Below are 23,217 nucleotides of genomic sequence, written 5' to 3'. Positions count from 1 at the left end.
TAAACTTTGGCTCCAAATTTCTCCAATTCATTGGTGGTTAATTTAACCATCTCCTGCTGAATAGTCTGTCAATCCATAGTTTAAGATTCTATTTTCCAAAGATATTTCTGGGATTCCAGGGAAGTGGGGAGAGTTGGAGATCATCTGGTTCAGCATTTTAAAAAAATTTTTTTAAAGTTCATGATAACTTTTTTAGTCAGTCTGCAATAGGGAGTTAAAGTTGAATATATTCTATGTTTAATTCTGAAATTATGTTCTTTTTACTTATTTGATGTTAAGACATCCTTTCTTTTATGAATTTATATGGCTGGAATGTGCTAGTTTTTTAATTTATTTTTAATTATATATTAATATCCTCACTTGGGAAAATTGAAAAAAGAAAACTGGTAACCCCATGTCATGCCTCAAATCTTCTTTTGAATATAGTTCTTATAATCGAAATCCAGAGTGTGGAAACAGCCATCAAGTAAAACCCTTTAGTTTCTCAGAAGTGAAACAATGAAGACCACATTTCCTGACCTCTTGTAGGGATCAGAGAACATGAACATAAAGAACCACACAAGAAGTTGAGCACTTCACTTCCAAAACAGCAGGTTCTGTGATTGACAGAGGAAATTCCAAACAAGTCACAAAAACTCCAGCCTCCATTGGGTTTTTTTCCCCAATTTTTCCACTTCCTGGTTTCAGTTCCTACTTTTGCTAGAGTGCAACATTGAGCCTCCTTCTCAGGATCAGTTATTTTTGCTGAGCAGGAGGAAGTCCTTGACATTAACTTTTCTGAATTAAGCTGACCCATAAATGACCCACATCTCCTTACAATCTAAGGTCTAATTATAGTCAAATAGAAACTAGGTTTCCTTACCAGGTTGGCCAATGTATGGTCTGTTAAACAGGCATAAAGAGGATTTTCTTTGGTTTGGAAGAGGAACATTAAAATGTTTTTAAATGTTTAAGATTTAAAAGCACAGCTTCCCTCAATCTGGGGTGGAATGATAAGACCCCACCAGTCCCTGAGTTCCTGCATTTCCAGACACTGGGTCAAAAGGTCCACTGGTCATTCATCTATGAGCATGTCCTGACTTAGAACAACCTGACTTGGCATCTGACTCTCTTGGGTGCTTAGTCCACAGGAACAACTTCCCCAAGGTTGACCCAGCTCCTTGGCATGCAGATAAGGACTAAAACCCAGTTTCTCATTCTTCATTCAGAGCTTGGGCTCTAAACTAACTAATTTAAGCCTACAGATAAGGAAAAAATTCAAAATGAAGAACTCAAAATAATTAATTCTTTTAGCCGAAAACAAGTGAACATGATGACACACACATAAGGATAACTTTCTTCTGAAAATTTCAAAAGGCTCCAATATGTAGCAGTTCATTTATTTTTAACACCCATCTCATTCTGTGCCTATAACAGAGTTTTCTTTTCTATTTATCACTTTCTGAACAGAAATATTCGAAAATTACGTATTAAACACTCATATCACTACAGATAGCATCACTTTAACATGTAGCTGTATTTCTTTTTCCTTTTTTGTTAATTATTCCCATTTTAGAGACAGGAAAACCAAGCCTCTAAAGTGAAATGACACACAGGGTCACATTTGTTCATTCAAAGAATTGCACCCATACCAAATTGAGATTACACTGTCAATTAAAAACTGGAGCAAGAAGATGATCCAATTTGAACAGGCATCGATAGAAGTGGGCTTACCTGTGATTAAACTGGAGATGATCAGAGGAAGAATGAGCATTTTTAGCATCCTCATGAGTATATCCCCTGGGAAGGCTATTAACATAACCATATCAGGGTGGATAGGAGATGCTAAACGAAGAAGCCCTCCACATACTGCCCCCAGGATGACACCTATAAAGAAGAAGAAAATCTGAGTTTACTTTTGCCCTAGTCAAATGAATAGCTAAGGGGATTATTTCAATGACATTGACCTTTTTTATGCTTCTCTATTAACAGATAATGAATAACATGTAACAAAAAATGCTATTACATAAGTGAAGCTGATTTTTATGACTAGTGAAAGAACTTTCTGTGGCTTTAACTATTCTAAAGAGCAGTATTTGAGGAGTTAAGGAGAGCCTTCTCAAGGCTTTATGGGAGTATGAAATGGTAACCTGACTCCACCTTTGAGGATATTATTCACTTATAGCCAAACAGGGACTGGCAGTAGAAATGACTTACAATGCCTGGTATTGCTTCTCCTTTCAAACTGGGCTGGCCACATGGCATCTTGTCTAATGTGTTCCTTGCTTTTTTAACTGGATGCCAGATAAAAGGAACATTTGAATGACCAAGCTGATAGGCGTTCTCTTTCTTTCATTTATTTTCTTTGCCTTCCAATAATTTCCCCATGGCTCACCTTCAAGAATTCTCATCCTTGATTTCTTAGCCCTTTGATGTATTCTTTTGACTAGGTGATCTCATTGGAGATGAGGAGGGTCTCTAAAATATACATAATTAAGGAGGGGACAATTTGGGCAGAAATGCTGGCAAAAGTCTTTCACTTTGTATACTCTAAAACCCCACAAGAAAAACTTCAAATCTCTCCAAACAGATGGCCAACATAAAGGACTCTTGCAGAAACCACAGATCAGGTCACAGCACCTCTCACTATAAGGGAGTGAGAGGGCTTCTAGGTATACTTTTTATGGTGTGGACTCCAGGGATGGAGAGGGAGTAATGCGGCTGAAAGCCTGACCTTTTATTCTTTGACAAGTAGAAAACTTACTGCCCAACTTCTTCAAGATATATGATAAATAAAATCCACTTATGTGGGAGTAACTCTTGGAAAAACCCTACCATCGCGTGTGGTTTGTCTTTCATTAAGTGAACTGAGATGTGGCAAATTCCCAGTCCTGACTGTGCTCCACTGATATCCAAGATGAGTGACCTAAAAGAGAGGCCACGGAATGGAGGGCGTGCATGCAGGTGTATGTGGATGCACGGGAGTGGATGGGGGTAAGGGTGGGGGGGTACATGGAGTAGAATGTGAGTGGATGTGGGTGGATGCAGATGGGTAGGGGAGATGTCTTATTCACTGTGTCTCTGTGTAGCTGAAGAACAAGGGAAGAATTGAGAAAGGAAAGGTTGTGGTTATCATTACAAGGAACTGCTATTTGCCCTGTTTTCAATTAACACTGGTTGAAAACCACAGACCAAGATTAAATCAAGAGTCCATAGGAAAGAACAGCCCTGGCCTGGGTAAGACCTGCAGCAGGGGAGTAAGGCTTGCAAGATGGGGCTGAGCAGATCAAAGCATCAGGAAAAACTTCTTCCACACTGACCTCATTAGCTAATATGCAAAATTAATCAAAGTCAATGAGGTGTTCAGAGAAGGAAGGACCTTGGGAGCCCACTGAGTGGGTTTTTCTGCAACTGTCTCCTTTATTTGAGGCAGTTTTTTTTTCTCTAAATATGGTCTAGTGACCACCTGCCTTGGAGTCATCTCGGTTTGTTTAGGTACAAATTCCAGGGCCTCACCCCAAATGGCGTAAAGCAAAGTCTCTGTAAATATGGTTTGGAGAACTACATGGTAACATACTCACAAGAAATGTATATACATACTGAGATTTAAGAAACACTAGAATCCAAAGGAGGGCAATATATGGCCAGAGCAGGTGAGGGAAAAGATTATGCCATCAAGGCATGTGGGGCTTTAGGAACGGTGGGGACATTTACGGGGGGAGAGCTAGCTCCCTGGTGCCAGCTTCCCCACAGAGCAAGGAGAGATCCAGAGAAGAAGGGTGGGGTGAGGCAGCTTCAAGCACATACCAAGCACTGTCAGAGTGAGCAGGAGGTTCTTCCCCAGCTTGTCGCACAAGCGCAGGCCCAGATGCCGATGCTGTGGCTCGTCAGAGTTGAGGTGGCTGTCGTGCATTCGTACTTCGACCTGCTTGGGCATGTTGTTGGCACTGAGACAGAAGGGAAGGCAGTGATTAGAGGCAGTTGGGTGCCTCCCCCTTATAGTTTGAGGGACTCAGGTAATAGGGAGCCAACAGGCCTCCCAGGCATAGCTGGGGATCTTGAATGATTACCAGGCAAACAAAAAGACAACTACTCAAGGTACCGATTTCCAGTGCCCCTAGGAACTAGGAGACCCTGAACACCTGTGCACCAGGTATTTTGTAACCATTATCATCAGATCCTCACAATAAATAAAAGGGGCACAACCGTCAGTGGTGGAGTTTTTCCAAGAATTACCCATTACAGTAACTCTGGAAGGCAAAGATCACTGCCCCATTTTACAGAGGAACTGGCCGAAGGTCACAAAGTCAAAACAACAACAACAAAAAAAGAGATTCAAACTCAGATATATCTGGCTCCAAAACTTGAGCCCTTTGTACCACTCTAAATTATTTTGTGCTTTTTTGGTAACAACAACTACAAAGAGATGCCTTTTGAGTAATCCAAGATCAGGAGAGTCACAGCCTGAACTATGCCAAAATTAAAAAGCCTCTGAGTTCCAACCTTCTTCATCCTGGATGTGGAAAAGCCACAAATGCTGATGGTTTAAGCTTCCTCTCTCTTTTGGAAGACATGTTTTACTAATTTAAAAAATCAACTCACTGTGGTTTTTAAACAGTCACCTGTATGATCAAGACTCTGTTAAAGAATGAAATATGACCCACCTATATGCTGACTACAAGAAACTCACCTGAGACCCAGGGATGCAAGGAGGCTGGAAGTGAATGGTTGGAAAACAATTTTACATGCAAGCAATAAGTTTAAAAAGGCAGGAGTAGTTACACTAATATTGGACCAAATAGACTTTAAATGCAAAACTTTTGTAAGAGACAAAGAAGGCCACTATATGTTTTTTTTTTTAAAGCATAACATATCAGGAAGAAAGAACAATGATAAACATTTACGAACTTAACCAAGGTGCCTCAAAATACATGAGGCAAACATTGGAAAAACTAAGTGGAGAAATAGATGTCTCTACAATTATAGTGGGGGATTTTAATATACCATTATCACCTTTAGACAGAACATCTCAACAGAAAATCAATACAGAAACAAAGACCTTGACTAATACCTTAGAGGATCTTGACCTAATAGACATCTACAAAACATTACATCCTGGTACAGCAGGATGTACTTCTTGAGGGCACATGGATCATTCTCCAGGATAGACCACATACTAGACCACAGAACAACTCTCAATGAATTCAGAAAGGTTAAAATTATACAGAGTAATCCCTCTGAGCACAATGGAATGAAGCTGCAAATTAGCAAGGGGCAGAGAAGCAGATTAGGCACAAAAATATGGAAGTTAAACAATACACTCAGACAATCCGTGGGCCAAGGAGGAAATTGCAAAAGAAATCAGTAACTACCCAGAAATGAATGAAAATGACACCACAATGTATCAAAACCGGGAAGCGGATTTGGCCCAGGGGTTAGGGCATCTGTCTACCACATGGGAGGTCTGCGGTTCAAACCCTGGGCCTCCTTGACCCTTGTGGAGCTGGCCCATGCACAGTGCTGATGCGTGCAAGGAGTGCCACGCCACACAGGGTGTCTCCCATGTAGGGGAGTTCCACACGCAAGGAGTGCACCACGCAAGGAGTGCACCCCATAAGGAGAGACACCCAGAGCAAAAGAAAGTTCAGCCTGCCCAGGAATGGCACCGCACACACGGAGAACTGACGCAGCAAGATGACACAACAAAAAGAGACACAGATTCCCGTGCCGCTGACAACAACAGAAGCGTACAAAGAAGAACACACAGCAAATGGACACAGAGAACAGACAACCGGGGGGGGGGGGGTGAGGGGAGAGAAATAAATATAAATAAATCTTTAAAAAAATGTATCAAAACCTAAGGGATGCAGCAAAAGTAGTACTGAGTGGGAAATTCATAGTCAAATATGCCTATATTAAAAAAGAAGAAAACACTAAAATCTAAGACCTAACTCTACATCTGCAGGAGTTAGAAAAAGAATGACAAACTAACCCTATAGGAAATAGAAATAAAGAAATAACAAAGATTAGAGCAGAGCTAAATGAAAATGAAAATATGGAAGCAATAGAAAAAATAAACAAAACCAAAAGCTGGTTCTTTAAGATTAAAGAAGTGACAAAGCCTTAGCTAGATTAACAAAGAGAAAAAGAAGATGCAAGTATATAAAATAAGAAACAAGGAAGGGGATATCACCACTGACTCCACAGAAATAGAGTATCATAAGAGGATACTTTGAAAAATTGTATGCCAACAAGATGGATAATTTAGAGGAAATAGACAATTCCTAGAAACACACAAGCAGCCTATATTGACAAAAGAAGAAACTGATGAACTCAACAGACCAATCACAAGTAATGAGATTGAATTAGTCATCGAAAACCTCCCAACTAAGAACCCAGGACCAGATGGCTTCACAGGTGAATTCTACCAAACATTTTGGAAAGATTTAACACTAATTCTGCTTAAATTCTTCCAAAAATAGAAAAGGAGGGAACATTGCCTAAGTCATTCTATGCTAACATCACCCTAATACCAAAGCCAAACATAGACACCACAGGAAAACTAGAGTCCAAACTTTCTAATGAAACTCATTGCTAAAATCCTCAACAAAATACTTGCTAATCATACTCAACAACACATCAAACAAATTATACACCACGACCAAGTAGGGTTCATCCCTGGCACACAAAGGGTGGTTCAACGTAAGAAAATCAATCAATGTAATTCACCACATAAACAGATCAAAGGGGGAAAATCACATGATCATCTATACAGATGCAAAAAAAGCATTCAGCAAAATACAGCAAACGTTCCTGATAAAAACACTGCAAGAGATAGGAATTGAAGGAAATTTCCTCAACATGATAAAGGGTATATATGAAAAGCCCACTGCTAACACCATATTCAATGGTGAAATCCTAAAATCTTTCCCTTTAAGATCAGGAACAAGACAAGGATGCTTTATTTAACATTGTGTTAGAAATACTTGCTTGAACACTTAGGTAAGAAAAAGATATAAAGAGCATCCAAATTGGAAAGGAAGAAGTAAAAATTTCACTATTTGCAGATGGCACGATCCTAAAATCTGGAAGCCCTGAGAAATCTACAACAAAGTTTCTAGAATTTATAAATGAGTTCAGTAAAGTGGCAGGTTATAAGATCAATGTGTAAAAATCAGTAGTATTTCTGTACACCAATAATGAACAATCTGAGGAGGAAATCAAGAAAAAAATCCCATTTAGAATAGCAACTAAAAGAACCAAATACCTAGGAATAAATTTAGTTAAAGATGTAAATGACTTTTACGCAGAAAACTACACAACACTTAAAGGAAATCAAAGAAGACCTAAACAAATGGAAGAATATTCCCTGTTCATGTATGGGAAGATCAAACATCATTAAGATGTCTATACTACCCAAACTGATTTACATATTTAATGTAATCCCAATAAAAATCACCACAGCATTTTTTTTTTTTTAACTGAACTGGAAAAGCTAACTATGAAATTTATTTGGAAAGGCAGGGGGCCCTGAATAGCTAAAGACATATTGAGAAAGAAAAATGAAATTGGAGGAATCATACTACCTGACTTTAAAATATACTACAAAGCTACAGTGGTCAAAAAACTGCATGGTGGGAAGCAGATTTGGCTCAACTGATAGAGCGTCCACCTACCATATAGGAGGTCCAGGGTTCAAACCCAGGGCCTCCTGACCTGTGTGGTGAGCTGGCCCACGTGCAGTGCTGATGTGTGCAAGGAGTGCCACATGATTAAGCAATCCCACTCCTGGGTATATACCCAGAAGAAACGAAAGCAGGGAAACAAACGGACATATGCACACCCAATGTTCATAGCGGCATTATTCACTATTGCCAAAAGGTGGAAATGTCCAAATGCCCATCAACAGACAAATGGATAAGGAAACTCTGGTTTATACATACAATGGAATATTACTCAGCTGTAAGGACTGCAGTATAACACATAGGATAACATGGATGAACCTTAAAGACCTTATGTTGAGTGAAGCAAGCCAGGCACTGAAAGACAAATACTCTATTACCTCACTGATATGAATTAAGCAAATTGAGCAGACATATAGAGCTAGGGTCTGGAAGATAGGTTTACAGGAGACAGAAAGAGAGTAGTGGATGGTGAGCCAGTGTCCATATGGGCAAAATCTATGATAAGGTGTATGGGTGTAGCTGTGCAGTGGATGGGCATGACAGTGGTGCAGTGATGCTACTGGGTTAGGCAGCACTGGTCTGTGAGGGGAGTAAGGAGGGGGGCACTGCACTGTCCATGGAACTGGGGAGAGGGTCAGGGAGGAAGCAAATGAACTCTGGAGATTTGCATGTCTGTGGTTGAAACTACAACATTGAGAATGTTCTTTTGGCAAATATGGCAGGGGAGGGTTACTGGTTTAGGGTGTTGGAGGTGGGACATGTGGAACAGGGCACACCTGGGGCAGGCTTCTAGGGAGTATGTGAGTGTTCATCCTGTCATAGTACATTGTATCAGTGGGTGGAGACCAACACAATGAACAGGGAAGGTGTTGGACTCCCATCCTGGGGAGTCCTGCTATGTTCTCAAATAGAGGGGCAAGAGTCTTTCAAGAGCATAGGCAGTGTCTAATAGGAAAGGACAGGCCAGTATGTCAAGTCTTCAATGTTGTTGCAAGTAACTATGAATCTTGTTCTTCAAGGAGAAAGCTTGGTAGTTACTGTGGTTCCTGAGGGGAGAGGGAGGGAGGAATAAAATAGATGGAACATGGTTCATTTTGGGGGCATTGGAATTGTTCTACATGATCTTGCAATGATGGATACAGGCCATGTTAAATTTTGTCAAAATTTATAAAAGTGTATGGTCCAAACTGTAAACCATAATGTAAATCATTGACCATGGTTAGTAGCAATGCTTCAATATTTGTATATAAATTGTAACAAATGTACCATCCACATGTAAGTGTTATTAATAGGGGAAAGGGGGAAAGGAGAAAAGGGGGAGCATGTTGGTTATATGGGAATGCCCTATATTCTGTGTGTGATTTTTCTGTAACCTAAAGCTTCTTTGAAGATAAAATGAAAATAATAAGGCATTGGGGGTATAAATTGAAGAAAATGTCACTGTACACACAAGACAACACATCTTACAATGATGAAAGACATAATGTCAAAATTTTTTAAATTTTATTTTTTTAATTCAGAGTCAAAGAAGAATGGCTTTAAGAAGCATTTGAACTCAGAAGAATATTGAATTTCCATCCTGGGGAGTCCTGTTACATTTTGTAATAGAACAACAAGAATCCCCCAAGTACATGGGCAGTGTCTAGTGAAGGAAGACAGACTATTAAACAGGCTCTTGATATTGATGATTGTACTTATGAACATTTTCTTTTGAAAATGAAGCTTAGCCTAGTATTATATGTTGCCTAAGACTTACCTCCTAAAAGCCTCTTTGCTGGATAAATGTGCCCCCCACCCCTGGCATGGGACATGACTCCTGGGAATAAGCCTCTCTGACTCTGAGGTATTATTACTAAGCACCAATAGCAGTGCATCTGGAAAAAGACCTTGACCAAAAGGGGGAAATACTAAATACAAATGAGTTTTTATGCCTAAGAGGTTTCGAAGTGAGTTGAGAGGTCATTATGCAGATCTCAGCAGGATCTCATTGACTGCTATAGTAAACGGTGCCTCAAACAGCAGTGCTCCTGAGGACTCTAGAGACATCTAGACACTAAAAGCAGGGCAGACAGGCTGAAAAATTCAGCACCTGTCAATGGACCTTACTTGGGAATTTATGCTCACCAGTGTAACAGACTCATTTATAGTTTCCCTTCACATGGCTCTTCTGCCCCTTTTATTTGAACCTATATTTAGCACTATACTTGTTAGATATATGTCCCAGACACTTCAGTCTTTGGTCTGTTCATGTGCTAGTTAAGTCCTGAATCTCAGCAAATTTGCAACACCTACTTTCCAGTTCACTGGATTCACCCAGGACAACTAACAAGGAGATGATGATGGACAATGTCCATTCCAAGAAACAAAGAGTATCTTCAACTGCAAGCAAGATAGTTCCATCCATCTGCCCCATTGGATCTAAGCCCCCTCTCAATCAGAAACAGAGTGGGCATCACCATCCTCAAATCCTCAAGATTGGGATATGAACAATGGAATAAAGTAGACTTATTATTATTCTATTATATTCTTATTATTATTCTAGCAATAGAAGAACTTTTATCATTGATAGAAAGGCAGGGGCCACCAGAGGTTCTGAAGGAAGGGAGAAGGAAGAATATGTGTAACATGGGGGTATTTTTGGGACATTGGAATTGTCCTGCATGATACTGCAATGACAGATTATACATTTTGTCATAACCTATAAAATTGCACAGGCCAGAGTATAAATTATAATGTAATTTATAATTACATTTTAGTAGCAATAATTTAGTGGCAATACTTCAATAGTTGTTCATCAATTGTAACAAACGTACCACACTAATGAAAGCTGTTGTTAATATGGGATACTGTGAGGGGGGAGGGGATGGGAATCCCCTCTAATTTTTATGCAACATTTATATAATCTAAAGCTTCTTTAAAAATAAAAATTAAAAATTAAGAAAAAGAAGTATTTTGATCCACCTTCATCTGTGGATAAAGCCCAGTCCTGCCCCAGATAAATCCAGGGTGAACCTAAGCTGTAGCTGGAGTCTGCCCAGTGGAGCCCTTACTGCAGTAATAGGTATACTATCCCATCTCCTGGCTTTGACATTTCATGGGCCAGTAAGATTTCAAATTTAACCTTGGGGATTGACATAGGGAGACCAATTTTTTACTTTAACAACTTAAGATATTTTTGTTAGCTGCCATTTATAATCACCACCATTTAGTAAATAATAATAATAATAAAAAGTCTTCAACACCTAGTAAGAAGACAGGCTTCTTGTCTCTATAAATGGCAGTGCCTTCCAAGATAGATGAATGCTACCCTTATCCAGATACACCACAGACCGTGTTTGGAATCAACATCTGCAGACCAGTATTTTGGAGTCACCTTTTTGTGGTTATTAAAAAAGACATCTAAAGAGTGGTAGAAAGAGCTCAGGTTTGGAGCCAGACATAGCTGGAATTGAATCTCCATCTTTTACAGGGGACTTGCCACTGGGCAAGATATTCTCTGTAAACTGGGGCAGTGATTTGGAAATAGTGTGGGTTTTAGAGTTGAATCCTGACCCCATTACTTGTTAGCTGCATGGTGTGTAGAAAGATGGACCTGATCCCAACCTCATGAAAATAAAGTATGATAACATAAGTTAGGGGACTAGCATGGTACTTGGCATAGGTCACTCCCTTCTCCAGGGAACACGAAGAGAAAGCTGACATTTACCAAATTCATGGCAAGGATGTCATACAACTCAGGAGATCTACTGGCTGTATCACCATTCCAACAAGTCACCCAGAACTTAGCTTCTTAGAGTTAAAACCTAAGACCCAAACACAACTGTTCTGTCATAACAGGTTGCTTAATATGCTTACTACCAAAACATTTTAAAATTGAGAATAATGTTGCATGATCTAGTAAAATACCCAGATAAAAATGTTAGTCAAAATGCAAGCTTCTTGGTCTCCCCTTAATGATCTAATTTTTGACTTATCTAGTAAAATTTAGGCAACGTCCAACTTCTTGATAACTGTCTGAAAAAATATAGCAGAAAAGGGTCCGTTTGATCAATGAGCAAGAGATACCATTTCCTCCCATCCCCAGATAAGGCAGATAGAAATGTTTTTTTTTACAACACATCAAGCAAGATAAGCTGTTTAACATAGGTAATCCATATTTCTATGCTTGCCGTGTTTGAGATCTTTTTGCATTTCTAACCACTTCTCTTCTAGTAATCTGAAGTTCTATACCCGGAACAAGCAAATAAAGAATGGAGAAGTGTATGTTCTGAAATGGTGAACACATTCTCTGGCCACTCCTGGGCAAAACTCTATGATTCCCTTGAGACTGCAATATCCTCACCTACTTTGTTTGAATTCCTCCTGCATTGAAATTAGAATCAGGCACATGGTTGGTAATCAAGCGAAACTAACAAGTATTTAAAGTAAGTGTTTTGGCAAGATCAATATGATATAATCTAAGTGCCAGGCATCAAAACAGTCATGTCAATTGAAAATGCACAAAAATTAGGTTAACATACACACCCGATCCAGGATCCAGCAATGGGGTTGGATGCCTGCTGACACATGGCTTAGCTGCACAAAACTGTTGCATGTTCTTTATTAATAGGCCATGACAAAATATCCCTGAAGCCCTGAGTCAAAACAGACCTCATCAAAATTGTAACATCAAAATGTCATGAACCCACAAGTATTTCTTGAGAGGATTCCTGTAACTTACCCTCTCAGAATTAAACAAATCCTTCAGGTGCATAAGAGTTCCTGATATTTGCACATAAAAAATAATTCTGAAAGTAAATCAGAGACTCTGCTTTCAGCTCTCACACCGGGAGTCCCTTAAGTACTTTTTGTAAAGATTCTATACCACGTGGACTGATCACTGCATCCCGTGGGACTCAGTTCAGTCTAGGGTTTTATAAAATCTAATAATATCATTTATTGAGAGTTCATAACACATCCTAGTTCAGACATCTCAGAGCTGCTTCTAAGCCCTTTAGAAAAAGGGATATAGTTGTTTTTTTTAATCCCCCCCTTGTGGCTTTTTATTTTTTGCGTACTGTCTGCTCTCTCTGTCCATTCACTGTGCATTCCTCTGTGTCTGTATTTTATTTATTTTATCTCCCCTCCCCCCTTGCAGCTTTCTTGCTGTCTGCTCTCTGTGTCCATTCACTGCACGCCCTTCTGTGTTTTTCCTTGTCTCCCTTTTTTTGTTGTTGTTGTGTCACCTTGTTGAGTCATCTTTCTGCGGTGCTTGTGGGCCAGGCAGCGCTCCGCAGTGTGCGGGCGAGCCTGCCTTCACAAGGAGGTCCCAGGACGCGAACCCAGGGCCTCCCATATAGTAGACGGGCCACAATCGCTTCCCAGGATATAGTTTTTAAAAAATGTTTTCACACACAAACTGCTATATAAATGCTGATTACTGAATGCCCATAGTAACAGAAGCAATAAGGAGAATGGCTTGTATTTACTGAGCATCCTCCAGGTATCAGACACTGCACCAATTAATGAGGAAGGTTTGCCCCTAAGGAGATTTTACTAGAAGGGAAGGCAGAAATCACATTGTACTGAAACTGTCTACTTTACATATGGGCCATGATAATCTCTGTACAGGATCCTATTGGAAATCATTACGAATAGTGCCTAATCCAAGTTTGGGGAAGAGGAGAGACATTCAGAAAGGGCTGATGCCAGGGTAGATCTTAAAGGGTAGATTTAATTTAAATGTCTACATCCTCCATCAGCCAATGAACCCTGGGAGGGGAGGACATTGGTCTTTAACACCTAGTACCAACAGCTGAATAAATATTTGCTAAAATAAATAAAAAATTGAAAAGCAGCTCTAAAGGGCACTTTGCTTTCTCCTGGAAACAAAGCCTTCTCCAGAGAAGCTGGCAGCAAACCACTACAGCAAGCATTTGCTCCACTAATTTCTACTGGGCACGTATTACAGGAGCTGGAAAAGATAAAGCCCTTGCTCTCATAAAGTGTACTTTTTAGTGGGAGAGTAAATAAATGGATAAATTCATTTCAAGTGGAGATATGTGCCACGAGGCAGGGTGAGGGGAGGGAGAGTGACATGTGGGGAGGTGACACTAGTTTGCATCAGGTGGTCACGGCAGGACTCTGTAATAAGGGGACAGTTAAATAGATGGAGAAAATGGGGAGTCTCCTAATTGAATTACACAATTAGCCCAGGACATAGAAAATAACTGAGTAGACATGATTTGGAAACCTCTATTTCCAACAAGAACATGAAACTCCCATTAGATGCATGTGTTGGTTTTTAGCATGATTCAAATGAATGCCAAACTGGTGAACAATTTCTCAGGTAGCACTAGGCTCTATTACTGTCATGACTATGACGGGGCTTCCATGACAGCCTTAGCGCCCAGTGGGAGAAGTGATTATCAGGGAGAAGTGAGTTGGACACAGTCGGAGGGTTTGATCTTACAACAGCCTGCAGGTTTGCTCCATCATACCGAGCCAAACAAGCAGGACCACCCGGTCTGGAAACTTCACTGGATAAACACAAGAAATTATTTCAAGTGTGCTCTCTTAGCCCCCTAATACTCCTTCCCTTCATCCTTTGGCTATGCAGACAGAAGAGAGCAATTAAGGAAGTTGAAAGCCCAGGTGTGGCTTGTGGACAACAAATCCACTAGGCCTGATGCTCTCCAACACAGGTGACATCTTTTACTTCCACTCTGGTGCCTCCTGGATGGAGAACGTAGATGCAATTCCTTAATATGGGAGGTTTCAATAAGAAGACTCAGCCGCCACTGCCCAATAAAGTAAAGCCATGTGACAGGACAGATGTTTGGTTAATTAGAAACTTGAACAATGACCCTATCATTTCCGTTAGCATTGGCCTCTCCATTGAATTATTTAAACAGCTGTTAATTTTACAGTCACTTCCCGGTCCTTTCTTGTGCAAATCCACGTGGCTCCTGTTTCAAATGGATGGCTCAGCCTATCCTGCGAAACATCCTCTGTGACTCAGAAAGGGGATGTGTAATGAGGCTGGTGCTAAGTTTTAAACTATTCTCAGAAGCTGCTTTTCATTAGCATTCGATTTCCCTCACTCTGCCAAGAGCCTCTAATAATAGGTTCATTGGATGTGCTGTTGGATTCAGATTTCCTGCCTGCACACTTCGGTGCTGCCTTATCTGGCACTCAATTCTTTTTTCCTCCTTCACAGGTTGAATGAAGTGGCAACAGAACATTTCTCTAGGAAACCAAAAAACCACTAGTGTGTTTTGTCTGGAGGACATGAAGCCTGTGATAGGCAGGGCCCACCCACCTCTCTGCTGCCCACCCCTCCTGACTTCAGGACCTAGGGAGACAACACCCAAAAACTGCAATAATGGGGATACCAGGTCAGACCATCAAGGACAAAAATGGCGCTTGTTCCGGGGGGGTTCCCTGAAAGTGGATGGCATGTTTGGAAAAGAATACCAGAAATGCCACTGGTATGGACTCTGAGCGCTGAGCACTTTCCAACATCTGGGATGTCCCTGGCTCCCTAAAGAATGCCACTCTGCTGCAGATGGGTCTGGCTCTCTAAGCCAGACTGGCATTTCCAGCAGTTCTCCAGTCCTACTGCCCTTGCTATAAAACCTGGTTTAATGGTATCTAGGCTGCTTATTGTCCCAGAAGTCAATCTCTCTTTGACAGCCACTGTGTCCTCACAGACCCTGAAAATGAAACCAAGAGGATTCACAACCTCCAGGATCTCCTTTGGTCACCTCTTTGGTTCATTTTTTGCTACTGTGCCTAAAAATACTTTCTATAAAGGTCCTGCCAGTGAACTCCCAGCTTCACTAATGATATGTCTTTTCTATAGCTTCTTCCTGAACATCTGAAGGTCTAGCTGAAAGGCATGGTGTATAGCTCTCTAGAATCATGACAGAATTGGATCTGGTGGGCAAAAAGGGACTGGATGAGACTGGAGGTCAGGAGGCCTCAGTTCTAATCCCAGATGTGCTTCTACATGGTTGTGCCAGAAGTACTAAAGGAATAAATGCATGTGAAGTTGCTTGCCCATGATCAACTGAAAAAAGGGTAAAGAGCTACAAAATAATAAAAGAACACTCTTAGGTAAGATTATCAATAGTGTTTGGGTATTAAATTGAACCCATTTTTCTAGATCCTAAGGTCTCTGCCTATAAAGTAAGAGGGTTGGATTAGAAGTTATTTAAAATTCTAAAATTCTGTGATTGCCTAATTCTCCAGAAAACAAATAAGGTTATTAATAGCTCTCAGTTCCATTGATGTAGTCTCCATTCCAGTTGCCCAAGACTGAATAAGCTCAGAGATTACTGAGAGGAATCATTTCATTGGCTATGAAAAGACAGTCTAAGAGCTGCACTGCAACCCTCAGGAAAAGGCAGATGGGTGACTTAGACAAGAAACAACCTGCCACTACCAACGATGATTTCTTTACTTCCTTACCTCCACTTTAACCTTCCCATCTTTGCTACAAAAGCATGTCTTTCTAGCACACAAAAGCAGGGCAAGAGGTCAAATTCAGGACATAATTAAGGCATGGGCATCGCCCATCCACCCCTGACCAAGTCTTGGTCTAGATTTCTAAAATGGGCCAATTGGCATTGGGACCAGTCAACTTACAAATTCACCACTAAATCATTAATCAAGCTACCACCTGCATCATCACAGTCAATGTGATTATACAATTGACAAATGTCAATTCTATAGTCAATTCCTATAGAAATTGAGAGATGACATGCACAGAAACATTAAAAACCAAAACTTGATGGAAAGGATTCTTCTCTCCTTATCACTGTCCAGGCCAAGGGACTCAAACTAGCTAATGACATGAAAGCAAGTATAGAGTGAGTTGGGGCCTTTGGGAGTCCACATACATGGGCAAAAAAGTTGTAGGAGAGAAAATTCTGAAGGGATGAGTAAAAATAGCATTAGTTTTGCCCAGAAACAGAAGTTGAAATACTGGCTCTGATCAGCAGCCAGCAGAAGGCAGCTTGGTGGAATGGAAGTACATAATTATATGGATTTGTTGATAAAATCTCCCTTTCCCAACTGTGGCTGGGACAAGCAACTTAATTGCTTGGATAATAACACCCACCTCACTGAGTCATTGTGTGCTCCAATAAGATAATACCTATGAAAGCACCAAAAGAGCAGGGGATATTCAATTTTAGTTTCCTTTCTTTGTCTCAAATGCCTGAAATGGTGTAGTATGACCATCAAGACAGTTTATTTGGGTTGGGTTTTAGTAAACCTCTTTGGCAACAAATAGGAACTTATGCTTTAAGAGAAAACCCCATAAAGGCTGGATTGGGTGGGGGCCTGGGAAGTTCCCATTGCTGTTGGCCCCCTTACATTGGAATTACTTACAAAAGACATTAGGACCACAATCTTAAGTATAAAACCTCTGGACTTTGGTTCAATGATCCCAGGGCAGAGGTTCAAACCAGCCTTGATCCAAAAGATTTGTTCATTTCCAGAAAGGCTCACCACCCAAAACAGAAATAAGGCACTGAGTAACAGTGAGCTGCCAGGACCAGTGGGAGATTGGGGTGGGGTGTTTGATCATCCCAAATTGGAAACTTCTTTTAAAAATAAAAGTTACGCGATGTTTCAGGAGCGCACCGGCCAGCTTAGTCCCCAGACACATGTCAGCTCTGAAGTAATTGCTACCCTCCTCTGGTTCATGGAACAACATGAAAAAATATTTAAAACTTCACACAACACAAATGAACTGGAGGAGATTCATGCAGCATGCACTCTGGGTTTTGAACCACAGGAAACTGGGCCTCATTTTCAGGTGAATAAGTCAATTTGCCTTTAAGCCAGCTGTTCCTTTTGGCTGAAATGCTCTCCTCAATCCACCCTCCAATGCAACTTCCATTTCTCCTTCAAAACTCAATCAAGCATGACTTCCCTTGGAACTTGAGGCCCAACTTTGCTTTTTAGATGCTTTCCTTGCAGTTTACCATACAATCTATGCTCACTTCTCTCAAGGCATCTATTACACTGCACTGGAATCATTAATTTACTTGTGTGTTTTCTCTATTAGAGAGTTTCTCTGATATAAACTCTCTGAGGGCAAGATCGTATCTTACTTGATTCTGTCTCCCCAGAACCTAACTTGATTCCTGGCATATAGTAGGTACTCAGTTATTACTGAATGAATGAATGATTAGCTAAAAAGTATATTCTGTGTGGCACTGAGTCCAGGAGGTAATATTTTGGAAGCCTAGTTAATTTGAGAAGAGGAAAGAAAAGAGAGCAAGGAGATCAGAAATGTCTTTGGGTAGGGAAGTCCCATTCTGCAAGACAGGGAACACCTGCCTTAGAAAAACCAGTGGGTGGGTGGAAAGGGAAGGTCAGCACCACAGAGGGCTGGCTGCTTTGATGGAGCTGCCCTGCCCAAGGCATGGTGGTCCCAGGAGGGATGATGGAGCTGTGAACTAGTCTGGATGAGACCCAGTCTGGGCTCAGGCCAACAAGGTCTTCAGGGGAATCTGTTTGATGAAGATACACGAAGATGCCCTAGTACCCAAAGGGTGAGACCCTGGTTCCATTAGGCCCCAATTGCTGGCCATCAACATCTCTAAATCTGTACCCATCAAACTGTGGTTCTTCAACCAGAGAGCAAAAGCACTAATTTCCTTTCCAAAAGTCAATGGAATCTAGGACGTGATGAGTGCTCTTGGTTAACAAAGCTTTGGATTTGGCACTGAGGCCTGGTATGCACTTGGGAAGCCACTGAAGCTTCCCAAGTTGAATGTTCCCCATCAGTCTCCCAAACATGAAAGAGACTGGGATATTGACAAAAGAAATGGTTTAATTAGCTACAGTACCTCGGGGCAGCAGGCAGAAACTGGGCCAAGTATTGGGTAGCAGATAGCTTTCTGGATATTTTGGTCACAAAAATCTTCATTTTCTTTATGGACATCTCCCTTTCTCGAGCAGAGCATGTGTGTCTTTTCTCTCCTTCCTAGACTGAGCATCCAACCTTGCAATGCAATAGCAATGCCAAGTGAGAGAAAAAGTCACTATCTTGACCACACAAATGGCAAAATTTCCCAGGGCTGGCATTCCAGATGCATACACCACTTTTGTGGGGTAATGTTTAAGGGCATCCTCTAAGTTTCTCTATCACCCATCAAAGTCTCCTTCTTCTGGCTCAATATTCCTCCTTCAGAGACCTGTCCCTTTGCATTCCATCAGAGAAGTGATATTTAAGCAAGAGACCCCTGGAAAAAGCAATCCATGGTTGACACCCCAGTGTGAAGAAGCTTCTTAGATACCTCCTGAAGAACAGGATTTACATGGTTCTTTCTAATGACCCACCAAATTTGCGAGTGCCAATCAATCAGCTAAATATTCAGTACCTGCTGATTCAACCCTTAATGTCAGCATATTGACTGCAGATCATTTCTTAACTAATTTGCAATGCTAATTTTATAGCTGATCTAACCTAAGCCATTCAATCAACACTAATGGGTAATTCTCTTACTAAGAGAACAACATGCATCTCTAATGATAGTAGTTTATTGAGACAGGTTGGCTCATGGTGCTCTACATCAACATGGCATAATCCACAATGTGGAATATAAGAAGGTATTCTATTTAAGAGAGAGAGTTCATGGGATTGTACTACTTCAGTCACTGGAACCTGAAATAATTGATGCTGATGTTCCTTCTTTGAATAATCCTTTCCTGAGCCCCCATCTACTTTCCATGTCCCCAATACCCTGTATTGCACATCTTGTCATTTTATATTGCTTGCTTAATGTCTGAATGTCTTCTCCACTAGACCTTAGGCTACGTAAAGGAAGGACAATAGCTCTTGTTCACAACTGCATCTACCCTTGTGCCTGGTACATGTATGGTACAGAGACTAGTGACTTGGAGGTACTGAGGTGTGTGTTTGTGTGATGGGGTCTAAAGTCTATGGGATCTGGAAAGCACCTTTGGTAGCCAGTGAAAAGAGCCTTCCCAGCTTAGGCAATGAGTGAGAGTTTCCTCCTACGGAGATGGCTTTGGATGGGAACCTTAACAAAGCAAGAGGAAAGGATGTATGAAACTCCTTAGCTTCAAAGACCAGAAGCTCAAATTACCCTCTGGTGACCTTGCCTAAAGCAACCAGGACTTCTACTTACAGTAAGTGGTCATGACTTTGCTTTTATGCACTTCCTGAAGTGGCTGTCCTCTAGACAAGAAATGAGTTTCCAGTCTGCTACTGTTCCCATCAGCCCCTACTTTCTTCCTGACACCAAGGCCAAGGGTCAATGACCGTTTGTCATCACATTTGCTGACATCATTTTTCTGAAAAAAGTACATACCTGCCTGGCTCTTGTTCAATTGGCAGCCCCTGTTTGATCTAGTACCACCATTGCATAGATGAGCGCTTTCCCCACGTGCTTATTAAATCCCCAAACAAGGAATGAATGTTTGTTTGTCAGGCTTTCATGTAGGGTTATAGGTGTAGTGTGGTTTAACAGCATGAATCACATTGTTGTTAATAAAGATGTCATGTAATTTACAACTTCAAGCAAAGCTTCCAAGGGACCAGTTTCAAAACATAAAAGCAAGTGACCTGACAGGGAGGTGAAAATGGTCAACCACCACACCAGGGAATCAAGAGTGCCGACAACTGCAAGCAGAGGAATTGTATCCATCATCCATGTGGAATCTAAGCCCCCTCTTGATCTAGAAGTGGAGTGGCTGTCACCATCCCAGGGTCCACAGAATGGAGGAATAAAATATGGATTAGAGTGGACTTACTGATATTCTACTATAAAACTATTGTAATTAGTAATAAAAGAAATTGTAGCATGGAGGTGGAGAAAGTGACTGCAGTAGTTGCTGAGGGCAGGGAGAGGGAAGAAGAGATGTGATGTGGGGGCATTTTTGGGACTTGGAGTTGTCCTAAATGATATTGCAGGGTCAGATGCTGGGCTTTATATATCCTGCCATAACCCACTGAATGTACTGGGGGAGAGTGTGAACTACAGGGTAAACTATTATCTATGTGGTGCAGCAGTGCTCCAAAATGTGTTCACCAAGTGCAATGAGTGTGCCCCAATGATGGAGGATGTTGTTGGTGTGGAAGGAGTGGGGTAGGGAGGTAGGAGGTATACAGGAAACTCTTATATTTTTTAATGTAACATTTTTTTTGTGATGCATATATCTTAAAAAAAAAATACCATTTACAAAAATGATGGGGTGGGCAGGTGGGGGAGTGGGGTATATGGGAACATCTTATAGTTTTTATGTTTGTTTAATGCACATTCTTTGTGATCTGTTAATTTTAATTTTAAAAGTGTAAAAAAATTTTAAATTAAAAAAAAAAGCAAGTGACCTGTGATCTCACCTTCCCCCTAGAGCAGGCCAAGTCAGTACATGATGAATAATCCATGACTGACTAGCAGATTATAGGGAGTGGAGTAGGGTTCTCATTATCTTCTCTGCAAGGCTGCTTGTTATCAATGGCCCCAGGATTAGCATCTCTAGAGTAATGATTCAGCATGTGCTAAAATGCTTAGACATGGCTTCAGCCTTTTCTTTACAAGTCTACAATGGTGTGGGGGGAGGGAAAGGAAGGGGTGTGCAGATCTGTTGAGTTGGACTCACAGCTGGTACAGGTTGGCTGGACTGTAGTTATTTCCAGCACCTCTTAAGACAGACATTTTATGCAATGTAAGAAATGACTATTACTCATTTTACAGATGAGGAAATAAGGTTAAGCAACTTGCTCATTGTCAAGCAGCTAGTAAAGGGCAGGGCTGAGAATCACTCCCTGGTCTGTCTTCCTCCAAAGCCCTTTCCCTTTCTTGCAAGAATGGCGGCTGCAAGAACCTGAAACTTTAAGACGAGAATAACATTCTCAGATGTTCCTTTAATTACTTCATCATACCTTGAATTGTCCAAAGTAGTGTGTGTGTTTGTAGAAAAGGGAGGGTGTTGCTTGATTTTGTTTTATTTTGCCACTCTCAAAGAAACTTCTTATTTTTTCTACTCACTGAAGGATCCAACTTCAACCTCATTGCTGATAATTCTTCACAAATACTTAAGACACTCACTTATTGAAAGTAACATTCCCCCAGGATGATGAGCCTACAGTGGCTTCAGGCCAAATACTTTCAAACTTCAGCCATAGCAACAGCAATTGCAAAATCAAGGGCAGCGGGATGAAATCACTGGGAACTAATTTTCAAGGTCCCAGTGCTCCCCAGGACTCTAATGTGCCTCATCACTGGTTCTCAGACAGCGTTGATGATCCCAACTCAGGACATGCCATTTGACTTAACTCCATGGCTGAAGGAAATGTTAGGAAAGGATTTCTAATTTGAGATGTGAGGCCTCATTTTTCAGAGAAAGAAAGACAGTCTGTCATGAGTTAGCACCAAGCTCATAGTGAAGTAAATCTGACCCAGTCTCTTCAGACTTTCCCCCACAAAAGATACTGAAAAAAGTCTTCTTAGCACTCTCCACCAAGTTTCCTTTGAAGGTGACCCAAATAGGTCAATTCATCAATCAAGTGCTATTGAATAGTTGCTTTCGCCCAATGGACTTGGTTACCAACAGGAGACCTGATTAAACTGCCATCATTCTGATTATACTGCCGTCATTTACAGAAGCATCCCAGTACCATGGAAGTGACTTTCTTTACTTTATCTTCCCAAGAACAACTCTATAAGGAGAGTAGTAATATCATCCTAATTTTAAAGACAAGGAAACCAAAGTTATTAACACGTCTAGGTCACTAACATGCAAAGTTACTAGCAGCAGAACCACAGAGCTGAAACTACATCCATTCAACTCTAAAGCCCAAGTCTTTAAAGATGATGCTTGTTAGAGGTTTGCAATGATTACCAGGTCATAAGGCTGTGGCTCCATTCCGATTGACTGAGCAAGCTGCCTGTGTGTGGAAGACAGCATCTCTCCCCACAAGAATGAGCCATATTACCATGGGAATGGAGCAGATAAGGACCCTCATCCCTTCTGGGCCATCAAACCCTCCTGTATTCCAAGAAAACCCTACCTCCTAGCCCACCACCCCAAGCCATACACAAAGAGAATTCACTTTTACAGCCCTTTATTGACCCAAGGCTGTACTCTGGACCCTAACCCCCTCCACATGAACTAACATTTCCCCACCTATGGATGTACCTTCCATGAGTGGGCTGAAGTCTCTCTTCAGAGCCCCACCATGCTGGTGCGGGACTGATATATATTCTTCAGACCTCTCCATTTGGAGATCTTCTCAATAAATATCTGCCTGTGGTCATATCACTCTCCATGTCCCAGTGAGTGCTGTTTTTCTCCAACAATGCTCAAGTAACTGAGCAGGCAATTCAAATACTTTATCTTTTGGTTTGCTCTTTATAACTAACTAGAGCATAGCGTGGGGGCCAGCAAAGCACAGCCATAGAGATTGTATGGCCCACAAAGCCTAAAGCATTTACTATCTGGCCCTTTACGGAAAAAGTTTGCTGCCCCTTGGCTCAGAAGAACAGTAAACCAAATCCCAGATTTTCAGTTCTGTTTCTTGAGGTCTCCG

At 41.1% G+C, this 23,217-nt stretch overlaps 1 protein-coding gene across 11 annotated transcripts in view; it reads right to left on the bottom strand.

The window, feature by feature from the left end:
- Positions 1 to 23,217, bottom strand: part of SLC1A2 (solute carrier family 1 member 2) — a 177,821-nt gene that overhangs the window by 62,861 nt on the left and 91,743 nt on the right. For all 11 annotated transcript variants that reach the window (XR_011649918.1, XR_011649919.1, XR_011649920.1 and 8 more), the window contains exons 2-3: positions 3,787 to 3,926; positions 1,714 to 1,866 (exon numbers count right to left, since the gene is read on the bottom strand). Coding sequence is in view for 8 of the 11 variants with exons in the window: in XM_058305572.2 (XP_058161555.1) it covers positions 1,714 to 1,866; positions 3,787 to 3,926 (293 nt within the window). In the remaining 3 variants the exon portion in view is untranslated. The remainder of the gene's footprint in view (positions 1 to 1,713; positions 1,867 to 3,786; positions 3,927 to 23,217) is intronic.

The sequence above is a fragment of the Dasypus novemcinctus genome, chromosome 10 (assembly GCF_030445035.2).
Source record: "Dasypus novemcinctus isolate mDasNov1 chromosome 10, mDasNov1.1.hap2, whole genome shotgun sequence".
NCBI lineage: Eukaryota > Metazoa > Chordata > Mammalia > Cingulata > Dasypodidae > Dasypus > Dasypus novemcinctus.
This window is presented reverse-complemented; position numbering and strand designations above follow the sequence as displayed.